This window comes from Bombyx mandarina, chromosome 20, assembly GCF_030267445.1.
Source record: "Bombyx mandarina strain Sakado chromosome 20, ASM3026744v2".
NCBI classification, from domain to species: Eukaryota; Metazoa; Arthropoda; class Insecta; order Lepidoptera; family Bombycidae; genus Bombyx; species Bombyx mandarina.
In genome coordinates this window covers 8,174,739-8,194,231 of record NC_143226.1, presented here as the reverse complement: position 1 = coordinate 8,194,231, position 19,493 = coordinate 8,174,739, and the positions used below count along the sequence as shown (strand labels likewise).

The 19,493-nt window shown below is 40.4% G+C and overlaps 1 protein-coding gene and 1 long non-coding RNA gene across 5 annotated transcripts in view; one reads left to right on the top strand and one right to left on the bottom strand.

Annotated features, from left to right (window-relative positions):
* Nucleotides 1–19,493, top strand: part of LRP1 (LDL receptor protein 1) — a 77,263-nt gene that overhangs the window by 52,054 nt on the left and 5,716 nt on the right. For all 3 annotated transcript variants that reach the window (XM_089735718.1, XM_089735717.1, XM_089735716.1), the window contains 6 exons: nucleotides 3,437–3,705; nucleotides 3,880–4,116; nucleotides 4,336–4,448; nucleotides 4,530–4,805; nucleotides 5,015–5,281; nucleotides 5,707–5,815. In XM_089735718.1, the coding sequence (XP_089591844.1) occupies nucleotides 3,437–3,705; nucleotides 3,880–4,116; nucleotides 4,336–4,448; nucleotides 4,530–4,805; nucleotides 5,015–5,281; nucleotides 5,707–5,815 (1,271 nt within the window). The remainder of the gene's footprint in view (nucleotides 1–3,436; nucleotides 3,706–3,879; nucleotides 4,117–4,335; nucleotides 4,449–4,529; nucleotides 4,806–5,014; nucleotides 5,282–5,706; nucleotides 5,816–19,493) is intronic.
* On the bottom strand, nucleotides 1,064–12,770 carry LOC149500720 (uncharacterized). Of its 2 annotated transcripts, none has more exons than XR_016324771.1 (2): nucleotides 6,729–12,770; nucleotides 1,064–5,907 (listed from the first exon to the last, which is right to left on the bottom strand). It is a non-coding gene; the product is annotated as an uncharacterized LOC149500720 (long non-coding RNA). The 2 variants fall into 2 exon arrangements; XR_016324770.1 differs by having other exon boundaries at nucleotides 6,756–12,770.

Here is a 19,493-nt window from a genome sequence, read left to right as displayed (position 1 = left end):
TTTTGGCTTCAAAGTTATTTTGAGAGATATTTGCTCTTTGGTAATGTATATTAACTCTTCTAATACCTCAGACAGCACTTTAGAAGATAGTTGCGAAATCCAAAATAAAGAGTTTTTTATAACAGACACATATACGTCATGCACCAAAACATAGCGAGCCTTCTTAGCAAGACCGATATTCTTTCAGTGTGTCTAAATGAACTGAATGAAAAACACGTATCCGTAGACGTACTATGCATCACGGAACACTTTATGATGAGGGGATATGAAAAACATCTTGTTCTACCTAATTACAATTTAGCTTCTTGTTTTAGTAGAAATAATATTAAACGAGGGGGAGTTTGCATACTTATAAAGAATTGTCACCAATGGAAAGATATGCCAGGCATAGCTGAGATGTCAATACCAGGCCTTTTTGAGTGTTGCGGGGTATACTTGACACATTGTGATACAATAATTATATGTGTATATCGAGTACCTAATCCACAAAATATACATGTATTTTTTAATAAATTTGAAGGTTTGATTTGTATGATTACAAAGAAATCGAAAAAGCGTATTCTGATAGCCGGTGACTTCAATATTAACATTTTGGAATTGAATAACGATACTATAAATTTTGAATGTATGCTATTAAATTTTAACATGACCTTAGCAGTAAGACAACCAACTAGACTTCGTAGTTTAACTTGTATTGACAATTTCATTCATAATTCAACTTCCTCATGTACTACAGATATAATTGAATTCGCAATGTCTGATCACACGGCACAGTTGATTAAGTTTCCAACTAAACAATTTTCTATCATTAACGGCTGGAAAATAAAACGAAGAGACTACTGTAAAGAAAATTTAGGAAAATTCCGTGATTGCTTAATCAACTACTCTTTTACTGAAATGTATAGTACTGATGATCCAAATAAGGCCTATGATAATTTTCTTGAGATTTTCAAACTCTTTTATGACCTTTGTTTTCCGGAAAAACAAATATTTATTCGATTACACAAAAAGGCTAAGTGGATATCACGTGGTATAAAACAATGTGTAAAAAAGAAAAGAAAACTTGTTTGGTTGTATAGGCATAACCCTTCTTTAATAAATAAAAATTATCTAAAGCAATACTCTAAAAGATTAAAGAAAATCATAAAACTTACACAAAAAGCACAAAATTCATTTAATATAAATAACTCTTTTAATAAATCAAAAACCACTTGGCAAATAATAAACCAGTCTAAAAATTATAAGCCAAAAAACTTTATCAGCACGATTAAAGTAAATAACAAACTTGTGACGAATCCACAAGCCATAGCAAACTATTTTAACAATTATTTTGTTGATAAAGTAGTACCATCTACGAATTTAGGAAATAATGTGTTACAGTTTGTTCCAAAGTTAAATAACTCAATATTTATATCACCTAGTACGCCATTAGATATTAAAATAATAATCAAAAATTTTAAAAATTCTAGTAGTGTTGGTTATGACGAAATAAGCACAAAAGTTATAAAATCAGTGGCTGAACTGATAAGTCCCCACATCTGTTATATAACTAACCTATGTATCAGTACAGGCATATTTCCTACAAAACTTAAAACGGCTGTCGTGAAACCACTTTTTAAAAAAGAAAATAGAGAGCTAATGGAGTTTTATAGACCAGTGGCTTTGCTACCTGTTTTCTCTAAGATAGTTGAAAAATTTTTGTACAAAGGAATATATGATTTTCTTGAAAAATATAACGTTCTGCTTGAAAACCAAAAAGGATTTCGTCAAAATAAAAATATAAATATGGCAATTTTCGACTTTTTGAACGTTATTACATGTGATATGGACAAGGGTAACTACATCACTGCTCTTTTCTGCGATATGACTCAAGCTTTCGATCATGTCGATTTTAACATACTGTTAAGTAAATTGGAATACTGCGGGATGCGAGGAAATATATTAAACTTACTGGAGTCTTATTTAAAAGATCGAATACAATACACTGAAATTAGTAACATAGATTTTGTAAAAAAAACAGAACTTAAATTTAAGTCTAACAAACGTAAGATCACATACGGTGTTCCGCAAGGAAGCGTACTTGGGCCTCTCTTATTTATAATTTACATTAATGATTTTCCAAATTCAATTGACCACCCTATGACCCTTTTTGCAGACGACAGCACCATAACTATTAGGTGTAGAAATTACATTTTATATGAACACGATATTAATAGTACTCTTCATTCAATAATATCTTGGCTTGATAAAAATAATTTAATAATTAATTTAGAAAAAACAAAATTTATGCAATTTTATCAAAGAAATAAATATATAAATTTGACCATTTATAATAATAACAATCATATATATGAAACAGAAAATGTAGATTTCCTCGGTGTAAAAATTGACAACAAATTAGATTGGAAATCTCATACAGACGGACTGTGTAAACGTGTCAGCTCCTCGGCCTATGCACTCTTTAAATTATCCTCTATTTTAAACACAGACGCCTTACTAACTGCATATCGTGGTGTAGTTGAATCCTGTCTTAGATATGGAATAATTTTCTGGGGAAACTCAACGCAGAAAGATCAAGTTTTTAAGGCACAAAAAAGGTGTTTAAGGTCTATGTTTGGATTGGCAATAGCCGACAGCTGCAAGCCATATTTTGCAAAGCATAAACTTTTTACCCTTCCTTGTCTATATATATACGAAGTTGCATCTTTTGTTAAAACTTGTCCCAATAGATTCACTAAGATGTCTAATGTGGCAAACAGAAATCGACGCGACGATAAGCTATGTTTTCCAAAAACCAAAACTACATTAAAGAATAATAGTATACTAGGTATGAGCGTTAGGATATTTAATAAACTACCGAAGAAATTAAGAGACTTAGATAATTTTAATTTTAAAAAAAACCTAAAAGGTAATCTTATTAGTGAAAATTATTATCACGTGAATGATTTTCTTGGGGATGACATTGAAAATAAATGGATTTTTAATTATTAGTTGAATTATGGATGAATGAATGGTAAATTATATAATATTATAACTATGCACTGCACTAAAATTCGCATGTCACATAATGACAAAGCATACACGCTGCTTTTAATTTATGTAATAACTCATTTTCACTATGCTTGGCGAATAAATGATTTCTTTCTTTCTTCTTCTTAGTAAAATCACTCGACATGAGTACAATGGACCACGTTAACAGATCAGACCATAGACGCGTCTAAATTGGTGAACTTCATTATTATTTCTGAATACAGTGCCGCTATACTTTTAGACCTTGTTAACACAGCCTCTACGAATTGAATTCATTGTAGGAAAATTAGAATATTTTTTTATAAAATCAATATTACGCATTTGTTATATTCTATAAATACGAAGTGTTATTTTAACAAAAGCAGTCAGGAGTCCGGTTTTGACTTTTAATATATTTATCTACTAGATACATTTACTGGTCGGACCGGGGCTCGTCCCCCGGGGTGTACCGGCTGGGGGCGGCGGGGGGGCGCGCGGAGGCGCTGGTCCGGGGCCGCGTGCGCCGCGTCACCGCACTCACGCTGCACGAGGAGGGCGCCCGCTTGTACTTCGTGGATGGGTACTACGGTACTCTCGAGACGGTCAGAACGGACGGCTCCGGGAGGACCCTGCTGGCGGAGTTCAGGCTCAGACCTCATGGTGCACCAATTGCACCTCATGTATATCAGGATGGAGGTTTGTTGTTTAAACTCGTATATAATCATGAAAAAGAAAAGGAAATTTAGTTAATTGTGAATTTAGGAATCCTGTTGCGTTAATAAAAATATAAAGAGCGAAGAAGTGATTAAGCAAAATAAACATAATATACTATGATTGGGAGTGTAATGAATTTTATAATATCCTGTGCAGAGCTGATGTCTCGCAGCGCGACGTCGGGTCCGGTCCGCAGCGTGTGGTGGCGTGCGTGTGTGCGGCTGCGGGTGTGGGAGGAGTGGGTGTGGTGTGGCGCAGGGCGGGGGCTGGCGAGGGTGCGACGCCGCCCCCCTCCAGCCACACCTGACCTGCCCCGTGCGCCCCCATCACGGCCCCTGCGCTTGCCGCCCCTCACTGCGCTGACTCTATTGCATCCCATCATGTTTACTTCGAGTCAGTAAATTTTATTTTTAACAAAAATTCCGTTTAAGATTCTGGCTCGTACACACACGCAAGAGGGTACATCAACTGAAACTTTTACGAGTTTTGGCACCCGTAAGGCGGCTTTAGTAAATTGTTATGAGCTGCATCATGCTGTGATCAACTATAATACTTTTAACTTGCCTATGCAATTAGTCGTCGTTGTGGCAGTGTACAAATGTGTTGTGGCAGGTCCGGACCCGTGCGAGCAGGCGTGCGACGCGAGCGCGCTGTGTGTCCGCACCGAGCGGGACCCCGGACACGACTGTCTCTGTCCAGACGGACTCACGCAAAGGGAAATCAAGGTCAACTATTGTTCGCTCTGTATATGCTAGTGCCCAAAAGATCTCAAACCATCTGAAACAACACTCGATTTGGTACAACAGGGTCGTCGGCAATGCGTGATTCCTTCAGGCGAAGTTCCCAACACCACAACATCCGGTGGATCATCGTGTCCTCTCCGGTGCGGGGCGGGAACCTGCGAGGAGGCGGGAGGTCTGCCGCGGTGTCGGTGCCCCCCGCTGTACGCCGGCCCGCACTGCCAGCACTACCGCTGCGCGCACTACTGCCACCTGCACGGACGTTGCATGCTCGACGTCGAGGCGACGAGCCACAACGCCGTCGAAGCCACCGATAACTCCACCGCGCTGCCCCCGCTCAAGGTGCGTGTCTGCTACTAAACTAGCTATGTAAGCAACTACGGGAGCTGTGGAGTCGTGTTCTACGGGAGCGCTTACAGTCTCGTTGTGAAATCTATGGCCTTTAGGAATCACTTAACAGCAGAGAAGTGGCGTGCTCGTCTGTCGATCAAACTCCTTACTTAAAAAGAACCATTTGAATCGTTTATTAAACCGTTTGAAAACGTCGCCAGTGCGTCTGTAACCCTGGGTATACGGGCCCGCGCTGCGAGTCGGCGCTGGAGGTGGCGGACCCGTGCGCGTCGGTGCGCTGCCGGAACGGGGGGACGTGCCGGCGCGGGGCGGGGGGCGCGCAGTGCGAGTGCGGCGCGCGGTACGCCGGCCCGCACTGCGAGCTGTGCGCCGGGGAGCCGCCCTGTCCCCCCGGCACGGTGTGCACGCACACGGACGCCGGCCCCTACTGCAACACCACGGAATGTCAAGACTTCTGTTTAAACCAGGTCAGTACTAAAAACATGTCATGACAAGTGAGCATGTGGCCCGCGAGGCCGTCACTACTTCTGTATAACGGTAACGACAGAGATATAGACATATTGATGGATACCTTAAAATACTATTGTATGTTTCGTTGGAAGGAAGAGTTATTTTAGAAAGAAATAAAACAGATTCGTACTTGGAAAATGCTTAACATTTAATTGTACCTACTTATTATTGCTTGTCTGGGTGGATGCGCTCACAGCCCACCTGGTGTTAAGTGGTTACCGGAGCCCGTAGATATCTACAAAGTGAATGCCGCCACCCATCTTGAGATATGAATTCTAATGTCTCAGTTCCTTGATTTACAATTGGTCATGTGTGAAGTGGAGCTGGTAGGTAGGCTCGGTCGCGGTTGCAGTGTGTGTGTGACGTGTAGTGGTTGTGGCAGGGCACGTGCCGCGTGTCGAGTGCGGGCGTGCTGCGCTGCGAGTGCGGCGCGGGGTGGGGCGGGGAGCGGTGCGCGCGGCCCGTCTGCACCGACGCGCGCTGCACCGCAGGTCAGTGCAACGCAGCGACACCGCCGCGCCGGGGCGAGCCGGGGCCAGCCGCCGGGACTGTGCCGTGCGAGCTCGCAACCCGTGCGATAAAACTGCGTGATTACAGGTGGCAGTCTGAGATGAGGCGACTAGGAAACATAATCCTGCTTATTTCTGCCGCGAAACAATCATGAGGTCCGGTTTTGTGAATGAAACAAACGTTTACAATTAATTGCGATGTGGGCCTCATATGTCAAGGTCGGTTGAAGCATTCACATGCGTATCACATACGTACATAGACATATTACGTAGGTAAGTGTGCGGGCCCCGGACAGCGGCTTGCAACATGGTACTGTACTGTAACAGGCAGCCTGGTATTGTCGCACAGGTAAAATAATTATCTAAAAGTGTTGGGGGAGACCATTACTGATCTTTCTTCAGAGGAATATCAATATAATAGAAATCAAAATGAGTATTTTGGTTTTACAATATAATAACAGAAGTTAACAAAGAGACCGAGGCGGCTGCGCTACAGCAGGCCCGGATAACTGGTTATATAGAAATATGTGTGATTTATTTGGTCGAATAATTTAATTTAGTTAATATTACAACTTCATTAATATTGATCAACCTCGAGAATATCGAATGTATTCTGCTGCGTCACTCCAAGTTATATGATTTTGCAAAGAATCCATTATTATTTCCTCAATTATATTGTTATTAAGAATGATTTACATGGAGCTATCGTCGGTGCGCTGCGACCTCACTCCGACGTCGCGAACTGATTGAAGCAAAAAATGAGTGTTAATGAACTGTTACACGTACAGACGGTACAGGACACACACTTGGACCTTCTTGCACGGGGAAATTCAAGGTTTACTGAAAGAAAAAAAAACTAACCACTTACCAATTCCAACTACCAATTTAAGCTTACTTAACAATTCTGACGTTTTGACCGTACCCGACATGATACCACGCGGTGCACCGTCTAGTCGTCTAGGAATGTCTCGTATTCTCTGCTGTTCCTGTACACTTAACATTAAGGAACTCTTCTTAATTCTTAATTTGAAAACATCGACCAACTAAAGCTCACTGACGCGGAGCTAAAGATGGATAACAATACTTTCGCTTTCCGTAAAACTACATATGACGTGAATATTAAATGCGCACTCGGATACATTCAATGATCAGGTAGCATGCAGCTGCTATGTTGTGTCCTGTTCTGCCACACGGACTTCGGACGCTCTACTTTCTCTCTCGCACCTATCATATGGCTAAAACCCTAAAAGTTTTAGCTAGGCAATAGTACCTACTTTAAGTATGATTTTTGCAGGCAAGTCTATAGGACTGATTTTGCAATAAAATAATCTAAAATTTGATATAACTCTCGATAAGCTAGCAGATCGATGGAGTCACCTATATTGACTTACCTGTTCACATCTACTTGCTAGGTATCCATACACAGAAATGAGTAGGCAAGTTTACCTAGGCATATTTTGTGTGTTAAAAACTAACAGTGAAATAAAATTCATTTGGTTGTCAAAATAATGAGAGTGATGAAAAAAAATCGATTAAAGTTAATTTAATTAAAAATAGCCATGAGCACTTTTAGATAGGCAAGTAATTATAGGCATAATTGCTTATAAATTATATTTGATAAAAAATACGTCTCATTTAGTTATCAGATCGGTGAAGGTCGATCTCCCGCCGGCTCTTGGACTATCACTCTGCTCTACAAAATATGCCCTCTTGATCACACTCTTGTCTACTATCTCTTCCGGGAGTTCGAACATACGGAATCTCGATGTTCGATCATGTATTGACAATATTTTCGGCTTCGAGAAATATGACATAAACAATTTAAAAAAAAAACATAAACATAAACAATTTGAATATGCTAAATTTCCCACTCAATTTAAGGATAATCAAGTACGACTGTTTTAAATAAATAAAAAACTATTCGAGTAATGACGAGGAATAAGGAAAATTCAGAGGTCGCAATCAAATGTGAAAACGTAAAGGCTGTCTGCGGTTTATCTATTTAATACTTCACCTCATCAAATACGAATACGGTTCTTAACGATCCTCGTGTATAAGGTCGAATTATTTATGTATTGAGTGATGACTACTAGCTTTGCACAATATTTCGTGTTGTTGTAGGCAACCAATTATTGCCTTGTAAATATATTTTATCAGCTGAGACATGGCAGGCGAGCTTCAGACGTGCAGGTGTCCACGGGCAGTTGTCGTGGGCTCAATCTTGGCGATGCCTTCGATGCTTCAGTACCCGGCCCGGCTTTGTCAAGCGCCAGTAGACGGCAGCGGCTTGTGTTTCCGTGCGGGACGAGACGCCCTCTGCACCTTACAACTCACGTCTCAAGTTGGGTGTCAGTATTCACGTTGTTGATGTCTATAGGCTCCGGTAATCACTTTATACCGAGTGGAACGTGAGCTCGTCCACCCATTTAATCAATAAAACAAAACGAAACAGGTGCGCTCCCCATCTAGAAAAAAAAAAGGTTTTTGTGGGAGCTCTTATAGTGTTAGGGGGGAGTCGTAAGCAAACTCGACGGATCCAACTTTGTTTTAGCTTAAAATATCGGTCTTGAAGACCTATAAGCTATAAGGGCATTGGGTAGAAAAATAGGTCGAAATACTCCACCACCGCTACGAACGGACGATATCAATAATATGTAGATAGGAGGACTAGCTCAAATGGGCTCGGATCGGTTCTGTTTTGTAAGTACTAAAGAGAACGTCAAGAGAACTCACGTCCTACTGCCGCACTTCATACCCGGTGTGATACCGGAGGCTCAACATCAATAAGCCCCTCCATTACACCATTACACGAACTCGATGCATCTGCGCGAAGTTAAAACTAAGTAGAAGTCAATAACTGGCTTCGCCCTTCGCCTCGAACCGGCAACAGCCAGCGCCATCTTCTTATCGTAGCTGCCGCCCGGTCACCGTCCTCGTTGAACCCGTGGCTTGCGACGAAGGGCTCGACGAGCGAATTAACCCACAGACACAGCCCACTGAGTTTCTCGTGGTCGTGTTTCCGATCCGGTGGTAGATTCTGCGAAGCACTGCTCTTGATAGGGCCAGTGTTAGCAACACTCCGGTTTGAGCCCCGTAAGCTCGTAGAAAGAAAAAAAAAGTAGCCGCCGCTAATTACTTATCCGACCTAGGCTACAGGACAACGCAAAGCCGCCGTCGCCCGAATCATGTCTTGTCGGATCCCCCGGATTCACTCTCAGTGCTTTTAGGCCCCCCATGTACTGTCCACTGTCCTCGTCGAACTCGTCGTTTAGATACAGCCCATTGGTTTCTCGCCGGATCTTCGTGGGTCGCGATTCCGACGCGGTGGTAGATTCTGCGAAGCACGGCTCTTGCTGAGATTAGTGTTAGCAAATTATCTCCCTGGAATAGCCCCTTAGACTACCAGCGATTACGTAGAGAAATAAAACACCTAATTAGACGTCTCCAGTCATTAATTTTTTTTAGTTTATTCTGAAGCAAGCCGTCGTAGTTCTAATTTATTGCTAATAGAATAGTAAATATGAATATCCGCGAAAACAGTTACGTCACGTAAACCTCATTGACACTGAATATTACACAGTACATCTATAGATGTTACACGTGTACGAGATGCGGATACGACCAGGCCTGGCCAGTTTGGAAGGTTTTTTGTTTACAAAGGAACTTATTACATGTGGCTCGGAGGCCTTTCCAATTTCACTAGGACAGGTGGGCGAGCACGGACTCAGCTAGGAGGGGTGGGATTTGCTAACAGCTACCCGAGCGCCTCCAAAGGAGATCGAATAGCTTAAGGTAGCTTGATAATAATACGTTTAAATATAATTATATAACCAACCAGACCTTTAGCATGTAATACAAATCACAGTGCAGAGTACAGCACGTGCTATTTCAATATCGAAATGAAGTAACATTAGTAAAGTCGAAGATTACCGGTGATAGTCTCCAGCGCGTGTCAGCCAGTAAAATAACCCCAGCCCCGTCCTCCCTCACCTGGCCTCGACCTGCCCCCCACACGCGTCTACTTGAGTAGACTGAATTTTATTTCATAAACTAGAGTGTATCATTTTAATGTTTTCTGCTTATCTTTATTGCTTAGATGGGTGGACGAGCTCACAGCCTACCTGGTGTTAAGTGGTTACCGGGGCCCATTAATATCTATAACGTAAATACCGCCACCTGCCATAAGACAAGAGTTACTGTTCTAAGGTCTCAGTATCGTTACAACGGCTGCCCCACTCTCCAAACCGAAACGCATTACTGCTTCACGGCAGAAATAGGCGAGGTGGTGGTACGTACTCGTGCGGACTCACATGAGGTCCTACCACTAGTAAAAATTATAATTGGTAATATATATTGATTAATTTGAAGAGCTATTTTGATTTTTGGTTATTGGTTTGATTATCATGCTATGATCAGTAACAGAGATCAATAGTAAAAAATAAAGGGATGCTGGGGCTTTTTAAAGATGAAAGATAGGTAGGTACCTTCCTTACAATGTCATGTAGGTATTAGTTGATCTGGCAAACGTTGTTTTGCCATTTAAATTATTTCTAGGGAATATAGTAGAATTTAGAAATAATAATTAGAAATAGAATTTAGTAGTGAAATCAAAAATAATTAATATCTTCTATGTGTGTCGTGTGTACGGATGTGGTCTATGACTGAAAGAGAAATGGGGCACTGTCAACGATGACGGCTTATAACAATAACAAAACATCAAACCTGCATTTAATTCATTGCATTTTATTAACATAACTAATGGATTGAAAATTATATCCCTATCACGAATTATGACAGCAAATAAAAATCAATATTTTAGTGCAATGGAGTGTACGATATTCTTGGTTAGTCCACCTTTAGTCAACACAAACACTGGATGTTTGAACACCCACGAACACACGCGAGAACGCGCCACGTATAATTGTCGGTGTGAACAACACTTTGTGTCCAAATCTAAGTCACAAACAGACATCGTTTGGCTTTGCGACTTTTGATTGTCACAGCGAATACCAATCTCATTGGAAATTGAACGCGCTTAAATTCAATGTGCACAGCTGTGGGAATGGTCGGGACTCGCGGTAACAAGAGATAGTCATCTGGGAACTTGCCATTCAAAACAATGGCTTCTACAACGTTTTTCATTATATTTTTTGATAATAATCTAAGACAGATAGTAATGTATTTGTGTTTTTATTATTTTAGCGACCTTTCACAATCATAAAACTCGTATATATTTGACGGGTAGTGTAATCCGACATATTTCTCTTTTGATTTATAATTATTTCCATAAAATTTTACACGCGCTGAGCATTATAATAATAAACAAACTAATAAATGTATGAAAATTCTGAAACGTCTGCCGCTGGTGTCCCGGAAAACCTCGCTGGACCAGAACCAGCCTGCCGGGTCGGGGCGCAATACACGGCTAACCAGTTGCAATTTTATCTCGAAGATATTACACATTGGCAGCGTGCTAGAGTGCTGGTAGCGGGCCGCGCGGCCTCAACCCCCCTCAGGTCGCCCTTGACCTTCACCGGGGGGAAGGCCGCTTATAGGGGCCGGGACGTACACTCGTACTGTCGCCGCCGGCCCCCGGCTCGACGGCGTCGGATCGGTGCGGAAAGGGAAGAGCTCTCCCTCTTTCGTTCCCCTGCCTCATATTACAGTAACCTACGTAAAAAAAAATTTTTTTATAGGACCCTTTCAACAGTTTTCGGCTTAATGTACTCTTTTTGGGACACGCTGTATATAATACTAGCCTTTGCAAGCGACTTTGTCCGTGTGGAATAGTTACTTTGGTATAACGCTAAATTTTACCCGCCTCTTCATTTACGTAGAAAGTGAAAATATTTTTGATTAATAGAATGTTAAGGAGCTATTTAAGGTACTAAAATCACGTTTTTTAACCGACTTCAAAAGAGGAAGTTATCATCAATTCGACCATAATTTTTTGTCTATGTATGTTCACCGATTTCTCGAGAATGCTGGAACCGATTCTGATAATTCTTTTTTCTTTTTTTTATTCGAAAGTGTAGACTTTCCGAATGGTTCTGTTATCATCAAGATCTGATGATGGGATCCTGAAGAAATCCAGAAAAATCTATAATTGTCAAAGCTTATCTTGAAGTGATTAATATCATCTTTATAAAAACACCTTCACAAATAATGTTTTATTTTAGAACAAATTTGGTTAGCGCATAAAAAACGTTATAGTGAGCCAACCTTTAAATATAGACGTATTATGCTGTCGCGGACTTTTAGCGAAACTAACCGTTTCCGCAGCGCACGCAGCGGAAGCTCTCAAAAGGGAAAAATACTCCGATTTTGAAACATTCTTTATTGATGCTCCGCTTGCATTATTCTTGGCGTGACCTCATATAGCCTATAGCCTTCCTCAATAAATGAGCTATCTGACACTGAAAGAATTTTTCAAATCGGACCAGTAGTTCTTGAGATTAGCGCGTTCAAACAAAAAAACAAACTCTTCAGCTTTATAATATTAAATACACGCTAATTTTAGTTTTATTATTTCGCGGTAGAAGACCGTATTGGTTTTGATAATGTAACACACGGCCCGGCCGCGTGTGCGTGTGCGTGTGCGTGCGCGTGTGCGTGTGAAGGACAGTCTTTACGTAAATTGATGCTTACATCTTTAAATGTTTGGGATTTGTTAATTGTTACGAGAAACGATAACTTAGTGCAAAATTGTATTCGTCTGAAGCTAAAAGGCAAATGGTTGAGACGGGAGGCTACAGGTCGACCTCACTACCGCGACCTCCGCCACACCCGTGACATGTCCATGACATGTCCGCATAATAAATTAAAAAAAACACGCGCTTGATCACTATGTCAAAACTGTTATATCTCCTAATAGATTTATTAAAATCGTTAATGATGTAAGAACAACTTTGTTCAAATTAATTACTTGTGATGAACAACACACTATTATTTTAATAGTAATTAATATCTTACCGATTAATACCATGTTCGTAAAAACCTCTTCGCAAAGAATGCATTACGTTAATGTTTTAATGCATATAACAGTTACATTGGAAGTGAACTTACAGCTGTGACTGCGAGCACGCTGCTGGCAGTGACCGCCGGCGCCTTGTACTCGGTTTGTGAACGTCAGACGTTGTCATAGATAATTTGTAGTTTCCGTAAAAGTATTTTTTCACGGTCGGTGTCTTCATCAACGATCTAGACATTCTAGACGCTCCGTGATCAATCGGTCGAAGCGGATGCCAGAAACACAGTCGAGCCGTTGTGACTGGGGCGACGTCCGCTGACTACTGCGCTGTAGATTGCGTGCTCGTAGGTCGCGCTACATCGCTGGCCCGATCCGATCCAGGTTCCCGGCCGGTGTTTTCGTTTCGTATTCATGATCGGTGTGTCTAGTTCTTGCCTCAAGGGTTTTTTTGCCTTTGTTAATATTTTTATAGTATAGTCTTGGCGTAATTTGTGATTATAGAAGTATAAAATACAATCATAATAGTGTACAAACTTACAATTCCAATTAATTATAGTCGAATTTCGACTACTGCGGGACCTCTAGTTGTTATTAAAACGAGAGAAACAATATAATGATCACCGAATATTAATGTTCAAAGACGAATCTCTAAATCTCTGTTTAAGCTTATATGTGAACAGGAAGTATCAAATATAAATGAAGACTTGTATTTAATAACTAATAATATTAAACCTGTACTAATAGATTATGTTAATTCACAAATATATTTTATTACTTCACACCCGTCGACAGGCCAGAGATGGCACGTGCATACCAAGCTTTGTGGAAATATTGTGGGTTCCGGATCTAAAAGGCTCGATCGGCTAGCCAGTTTGAATGCCGTCTTGAACACGAGATCAAATCCTTAATGTATTACATTCCTTAATGTATTATATTCCTTAATGTATTATATTCCTTAATGTATTATATTAAGGATTCGATCTCGTGTCTAAAACCAATCTCGTCGGGCTTCGGTAATCACTTAACATCACACCAATTGTGTCGTATGTACGTACATTATACGCCTAGACTTACACAATATGACACTCTCAATTGTTGTTTTAAACTCTATAAAGGGTTTTGTTGTGTGTGTGACTCAATAGTCCATCAGGCGAGCTTCTATCTTGTTGGTGAACGTTAAACAATATTGTCCCTTTTATTTATTAAAGCGGATATTTGGTTGTAATTTAATAAATTCTAGTAGTACTCTCCTTTTACATTTTCGTCTTGTCTTGTCTTTCAATAGAAGTTCTAAAGAGTGTTTATAGTAGGCCGCGGACGGTCTATTAGCTCATCCTTGCCCGTAAGCAATGAGGCCCACTTTGTTTGGTGGATTCATCACGTCACAGATTACAATCAGCTATAGCAATGTACACTTGAGTGCGGCCCTGCGTGTTACGTAGCTTTCGTGTAGTGTCTACGTCATGGCTGATGGGTGAGTCACTGCGAAGGTCGCAACCTTCGCTCTGTCCCGGCTGCGATGCAGACTACGGGCTTTCCAATCTTATACGATGGTGGGCGACGCACCCGTGGCTGCGCGGCTACGTACGTGCCTCGTGCGACATGCCGCGATGCCGTAGGCTCGTCACTCGTAAAATGGTTTAAATATTTCTTTGCACGTCGGCGCCGCAATGCCCTTATCACATTTACTAAAATAGTTTAATTTTCGGTTTTTAGTTAGTGTTATAATAAAGTCCGTTTAATAAAGTTCAATTTTAATAAACCAAGTGGGCCATGAGCTCGTCCACCCATCCACTTGAGCAATAAAAAAAGGGATGTTTTTTTTCATTTCATGATTATTTCACATACATATTTTCAGTTACGTAATTATAAATAGAGCAATTAAATTATAGGTTCCACAGTACCGGATACAATGTTCTACATTATTAGTCGTCTATTTTTTCCCAGACATGACATTACAATGATAAAGTCCACGTCACTCTCGCAGCCGAGACTCTTAGCTTTTATTCCTTGAATTGAACCCTCAATTAATACGTTAAAATAATTTAAAAAGTATTACTGTGTATATAATGCTCGTACTTGATTATTATTTTATCTATATATCTATTTATTAGTGATTTAGTTATTTATTTAGATTCTCTAGTGTTTAGCAGTTTGCAATTTTTCCAAAAAACATCCATATAATGTACATATGTATATACAGTGGCCAGTCCTGGGCTCGCCAACTAAGTGGGGTCGGCAATGAGTTCAATGATGAGACCATTGTCGAGATTGTTGTATTAGATTCAATAAGGTTTTCGCCATCCGTCTCTGGGTCTCTCTCTTTAATCATCCAAGTACCCCCTTCTGTGTTGTTACTCACGTGAGTAGTGAAGGCGGAAAATTTGCTTTTTAATTATGCTCGGGCTTTCCCCTCGTTCATGGAAATCGCAAACAAGCTGATCTATTATTTGATTAGTGATTTTGTAACGATATTTTCCTTCGTTTTGTTCGGATGCGTCCCACAGAGTCGCGCAACGTCGCGATTATCGTTGCGATTATGGTCGATGATCCTCCCGAGAACAGTGACTGATTATAAATAAGTAATGAACGGTGAAATACATGAAAATATTTGACTTTTCCGCTAACGTCAATCAGCATTTCGATTCGAGCCACTGTTCTGATATCTGAACACGTTATTCAAGAAAATATGAAAATGTAATTGCAAAACTTTTAATTGTGGATTTACGATTTAGACCAAATGATCTTAAAACAAGAAATTCTCAAGCTAAATTATTTCTACAAGATAGCCGTCCTACAGTACCAACCGAATATCTGACCTCTCTTAAAGCAATCATCCTACGAGAGACCCCGCGTAGAATGCACAGAAATATCGCGAAGTATTACATGTGGCAGGCTCAAGGTAATACACCAGACTCTGGACATGTAAACGAACTATATAGGTATGCTATCACGAGAAAACGATGGAAGAGTAACCAATATTGTGAAAAAATCTGTAATTAAACATTGACACACTTACTGTGCACATGGAACTGTAAGTAAATACAATTGTATCTACAATTGACGAATTGAAGATTTTGTTCACGAACAAAAAATCAATATTTGTTGATTACTGGCCCCCAGGTGTATATTGTACTACTTTATATATTTGTTGAAAATAATTGTGTAGTTAATAAGAAAGCGTAATGTAGTTTGAACAGCCAAAAAAGGTTTCATAAGGTGTTACTTAAAAAAATCATAAACATAACGAGGACAAACTTGATGAGCTTATTGAAGCTGTTCTTGGATCCCACGACCAGCTCTTCCGGTGGTACTGTCGGAGCAGCCTCTTCGAACTAGGATCGCTGAGGGCTGAGACAGACGCGGGGCGTGTCGGACATCACCCGCAAAATTATAATTAGCGTAATTACTGGTGGTAGGACCTCTTGTGAGTCCGCGCGGGTAGGTACCACCGCCCTGCTTATATCTGCCGTGAACCAGTAATGCGTTTCGGTTTGAAGGGTGGGGCAGCGGTTGTAACTATACTTGAGACCTTAGAACTTATATCTCAAGGTGGGTGGCGCATTTACGTTGTAGATGTCTATGGGCTCCAGTAACCACTTAACACCAGGTGGGCTGTGAGCTCGTCCACCCATATAAGCAATAAAAAAAAATGCATAACATAGTTCAAAAACACTTCAGTCCACTGCTTTAAGCCCGAGCCCCGTTTGGTTACATAATCAGTACGAAATGGCCACAACAACTACAACATGTAGAACATCAATCAACAACAATCGTTTTATTAATAACTAGCGGCCAGCTCCCGCTCCGCTCGGGTCTTTAACAAAAATTTCAACGATATTTGACTTTCTTTTATTTTCTAAAATAAAATAACACTTATTGTGGCATAATAGTTAGATATATGCTGTCGCGACACTTTTTGTAAATTTTAATAAAGTCGTAGTACATTATTTTATTCTATCATCAACAGTTTTCGCAGGGCACGCGATGTAATGAATATTTTAGGTATTTTTTTTACACCTTGGGTTACATTATTGGAGTTTTAGTAAGGATACCAAATTTTTTTCAAAAAAGATTATGTCCTATGTCACTCGGGAATAGTGTAGCTTCCAAACAGTGAAAGAATTTTTCAAATCGGTTCATTAGTTTCAGAGCCTATTCAATACAAACAAACAAGCCAATCTTTCCACTTATAATATTATAAATATTAAGTATAAGTATAGATTTCACCTTTAAACGACATTAAAGTTTTTATGTTTAGGTACCTATGTGTTAACGCAAAAAACTATATGACATTACGACATCACTTAACCTTTAGGGTTCCGATACGATTTGCTTGACCTTGAAGCTATGTCGTTTCGCGCGGTCTCTCCTGTTACAAAAGTTTATTGGGGAAATTATTTTATCACATAGTTAAAAATAATGCGCTTGGTATTATTGGTACGTACAGGGAAAGAGGGCGAGGGTTCATGTGTGAACAAAATAAAATAAAGTCAAAAAGTAGTTGAATGGGCGAAACGTTGAACAACACCTTTTTGAGACCTCACTTTCAGTTTATTATGATACTGTTCACTAAATGCTTATTAAAAATTGTAAAATTTGACACATTTCATGTGAACGTAAGATTCATCACAGGACCGACATCTTAAAAGACGGGACCACTTCGCGGCAAAACTATCCGGGGCGATGGCGGCGCCAGATCACAACTACGATAATTGAATTTGTTGCAAACAACAAATCGATACAAATAATGATTAGTCATTAAAAATTCCACCTGGCAGTGCGGGGTCTTCCCGCGTCGCTTATCACAAGCTTGTCAAGTCGGTGATAACAAACCGGTCTCACCTGCTAATGAGCCGCCCGCGGCCCGCGTCCGGCCACAAAGCGCGCGACTACTGTGACTAGCTGTCTCCGCAGTCCCACCTCACGCACGGACCTCACAGCGCGACCGTGGTCTTGCACTCTGCTGTGAGCGACGACAGCTGGCGGTCGCGCCTTACCGACATCGAGCAGTGGAGAAATGTCAGACTCGCTCGCTTGTGAAGAATTACTTCTGTAAGTCGGGACTCGCTCTCAAGTGTACTTCATTTTTAAAGAGCATGTTCCTTGGCTTATCAAATATATGATCTCATTTAAATTAGAATAATTATTCTAGTGGTATTAATTAATTAATTAATGTGTGGAGTGATGGATTATTGAAGTGAAACAAACATAGTAAACTCAGTGTGAAACAGTGTTATGGGTCGAAAAAGATCAAAGCGCAATAGTTACGGTGAGTGGAGATCACACTCTGAAGGTCTAAATGTTAATTTGGTAGACGGATGTCAAAACAAATATGCAAATGTTTGAATAAAAATATTTACTCAGAGTTAGTAGCGTAGATCTGCCAAGCAAGTCGGCAGCTACCGACTCCTGGTGCACAGCCAAGCTGCCTCCCGTCGCTAAGGACTTTACCCAAAACAATATTGCAAAATAAACATAGAAACGCAAAGCAGATGTTAATTTATCTCGACACACTGTGAGCCTCTGCTTCGAAGAACGTCGGCAAACGCGGTGGAAAGGAGGTAATGCCAGAGCCATTATTTTCGAAAGCACATTGTGAATGAACTTGACGGCTCTGGCTGATCTCGGGCAGCGTGACCATAACACACCTGTCGCTAATATTACTTACAGCTAAAACACGTTATAAACTTTTAAATTGCATTTAGCGACATCGGATAGAATATGTTCATTGCTAACCTTTTTATAAAATGGAAGTTAGGGAGTGTTCTTAAGCGATTCTCAACCCGATCTGACAGACAAATGTAAATACTGACTCCTGACTACGCAACTTGTTATGTTGCAGTTTCATGGCACACCGCTTGTGACATGGAAAAGGTCGAATAATTATCCAAGAATAAAGATAATTCAAGATAAAGGTTTTGCGGTCAAAAAGTAGCCCTCATTTGACGGCTTTGAGCTGTGGTTCCTCCCGGATAAAACAAGATAAAAGATAAACAAATGGAAGGTTTGAATATTGATCGTTGGTTTCTATGGAGACCGACTCTGCATTGCAGAGTGTGCACTCACCACAGCTCTAGCGATGACTGCGTCTTTATCGTACGACTAAGTCTTGTACGACAGTCTTAAGCTGCGTATAAATTTAAAGTTTTGTCTTTGGTTTAGAAATACAGACTAATTCAAGTCGTTTCTTATGGTAAGTTGGCATTCGAGGTTGAATTGTAGTGATATGCTATTCTTCTAATGAGAGCAACTGGTTCTGTTCCGATCTTCAGTTTCTTCAGACCAATGTATTTGGTCCCTCGGCTTTGTGTTATTAAAGTTACAACGGGTCGTGTAAAGCTGTCGATGGCTTTAATAAAAATTTGACGCATTCCGATTCCCCGAAAACTATAGCCTAAAATTTATTGTTATTTTATTAGAATTGAAAATAGTTTTGTCCGGATAGGTCAAGGTAGGTTCGTGGACCGGTTACAAGAACAGTGCCCAAACTACAGGTCCATAATGACGTAACCACATTATTTGAGTGAGTGATTGCACATCAGTTGTGATTTTGTATTATATACCAACATTATATCACATATCACAAAATGAATGTTAGTTTAATTCATACAAAACACGTAACGTGTTTGGAACGTGTATTGTATTGGCGGTAGGACCTCTTGTGAGTCCGCGCGGGTGTGTAGCACC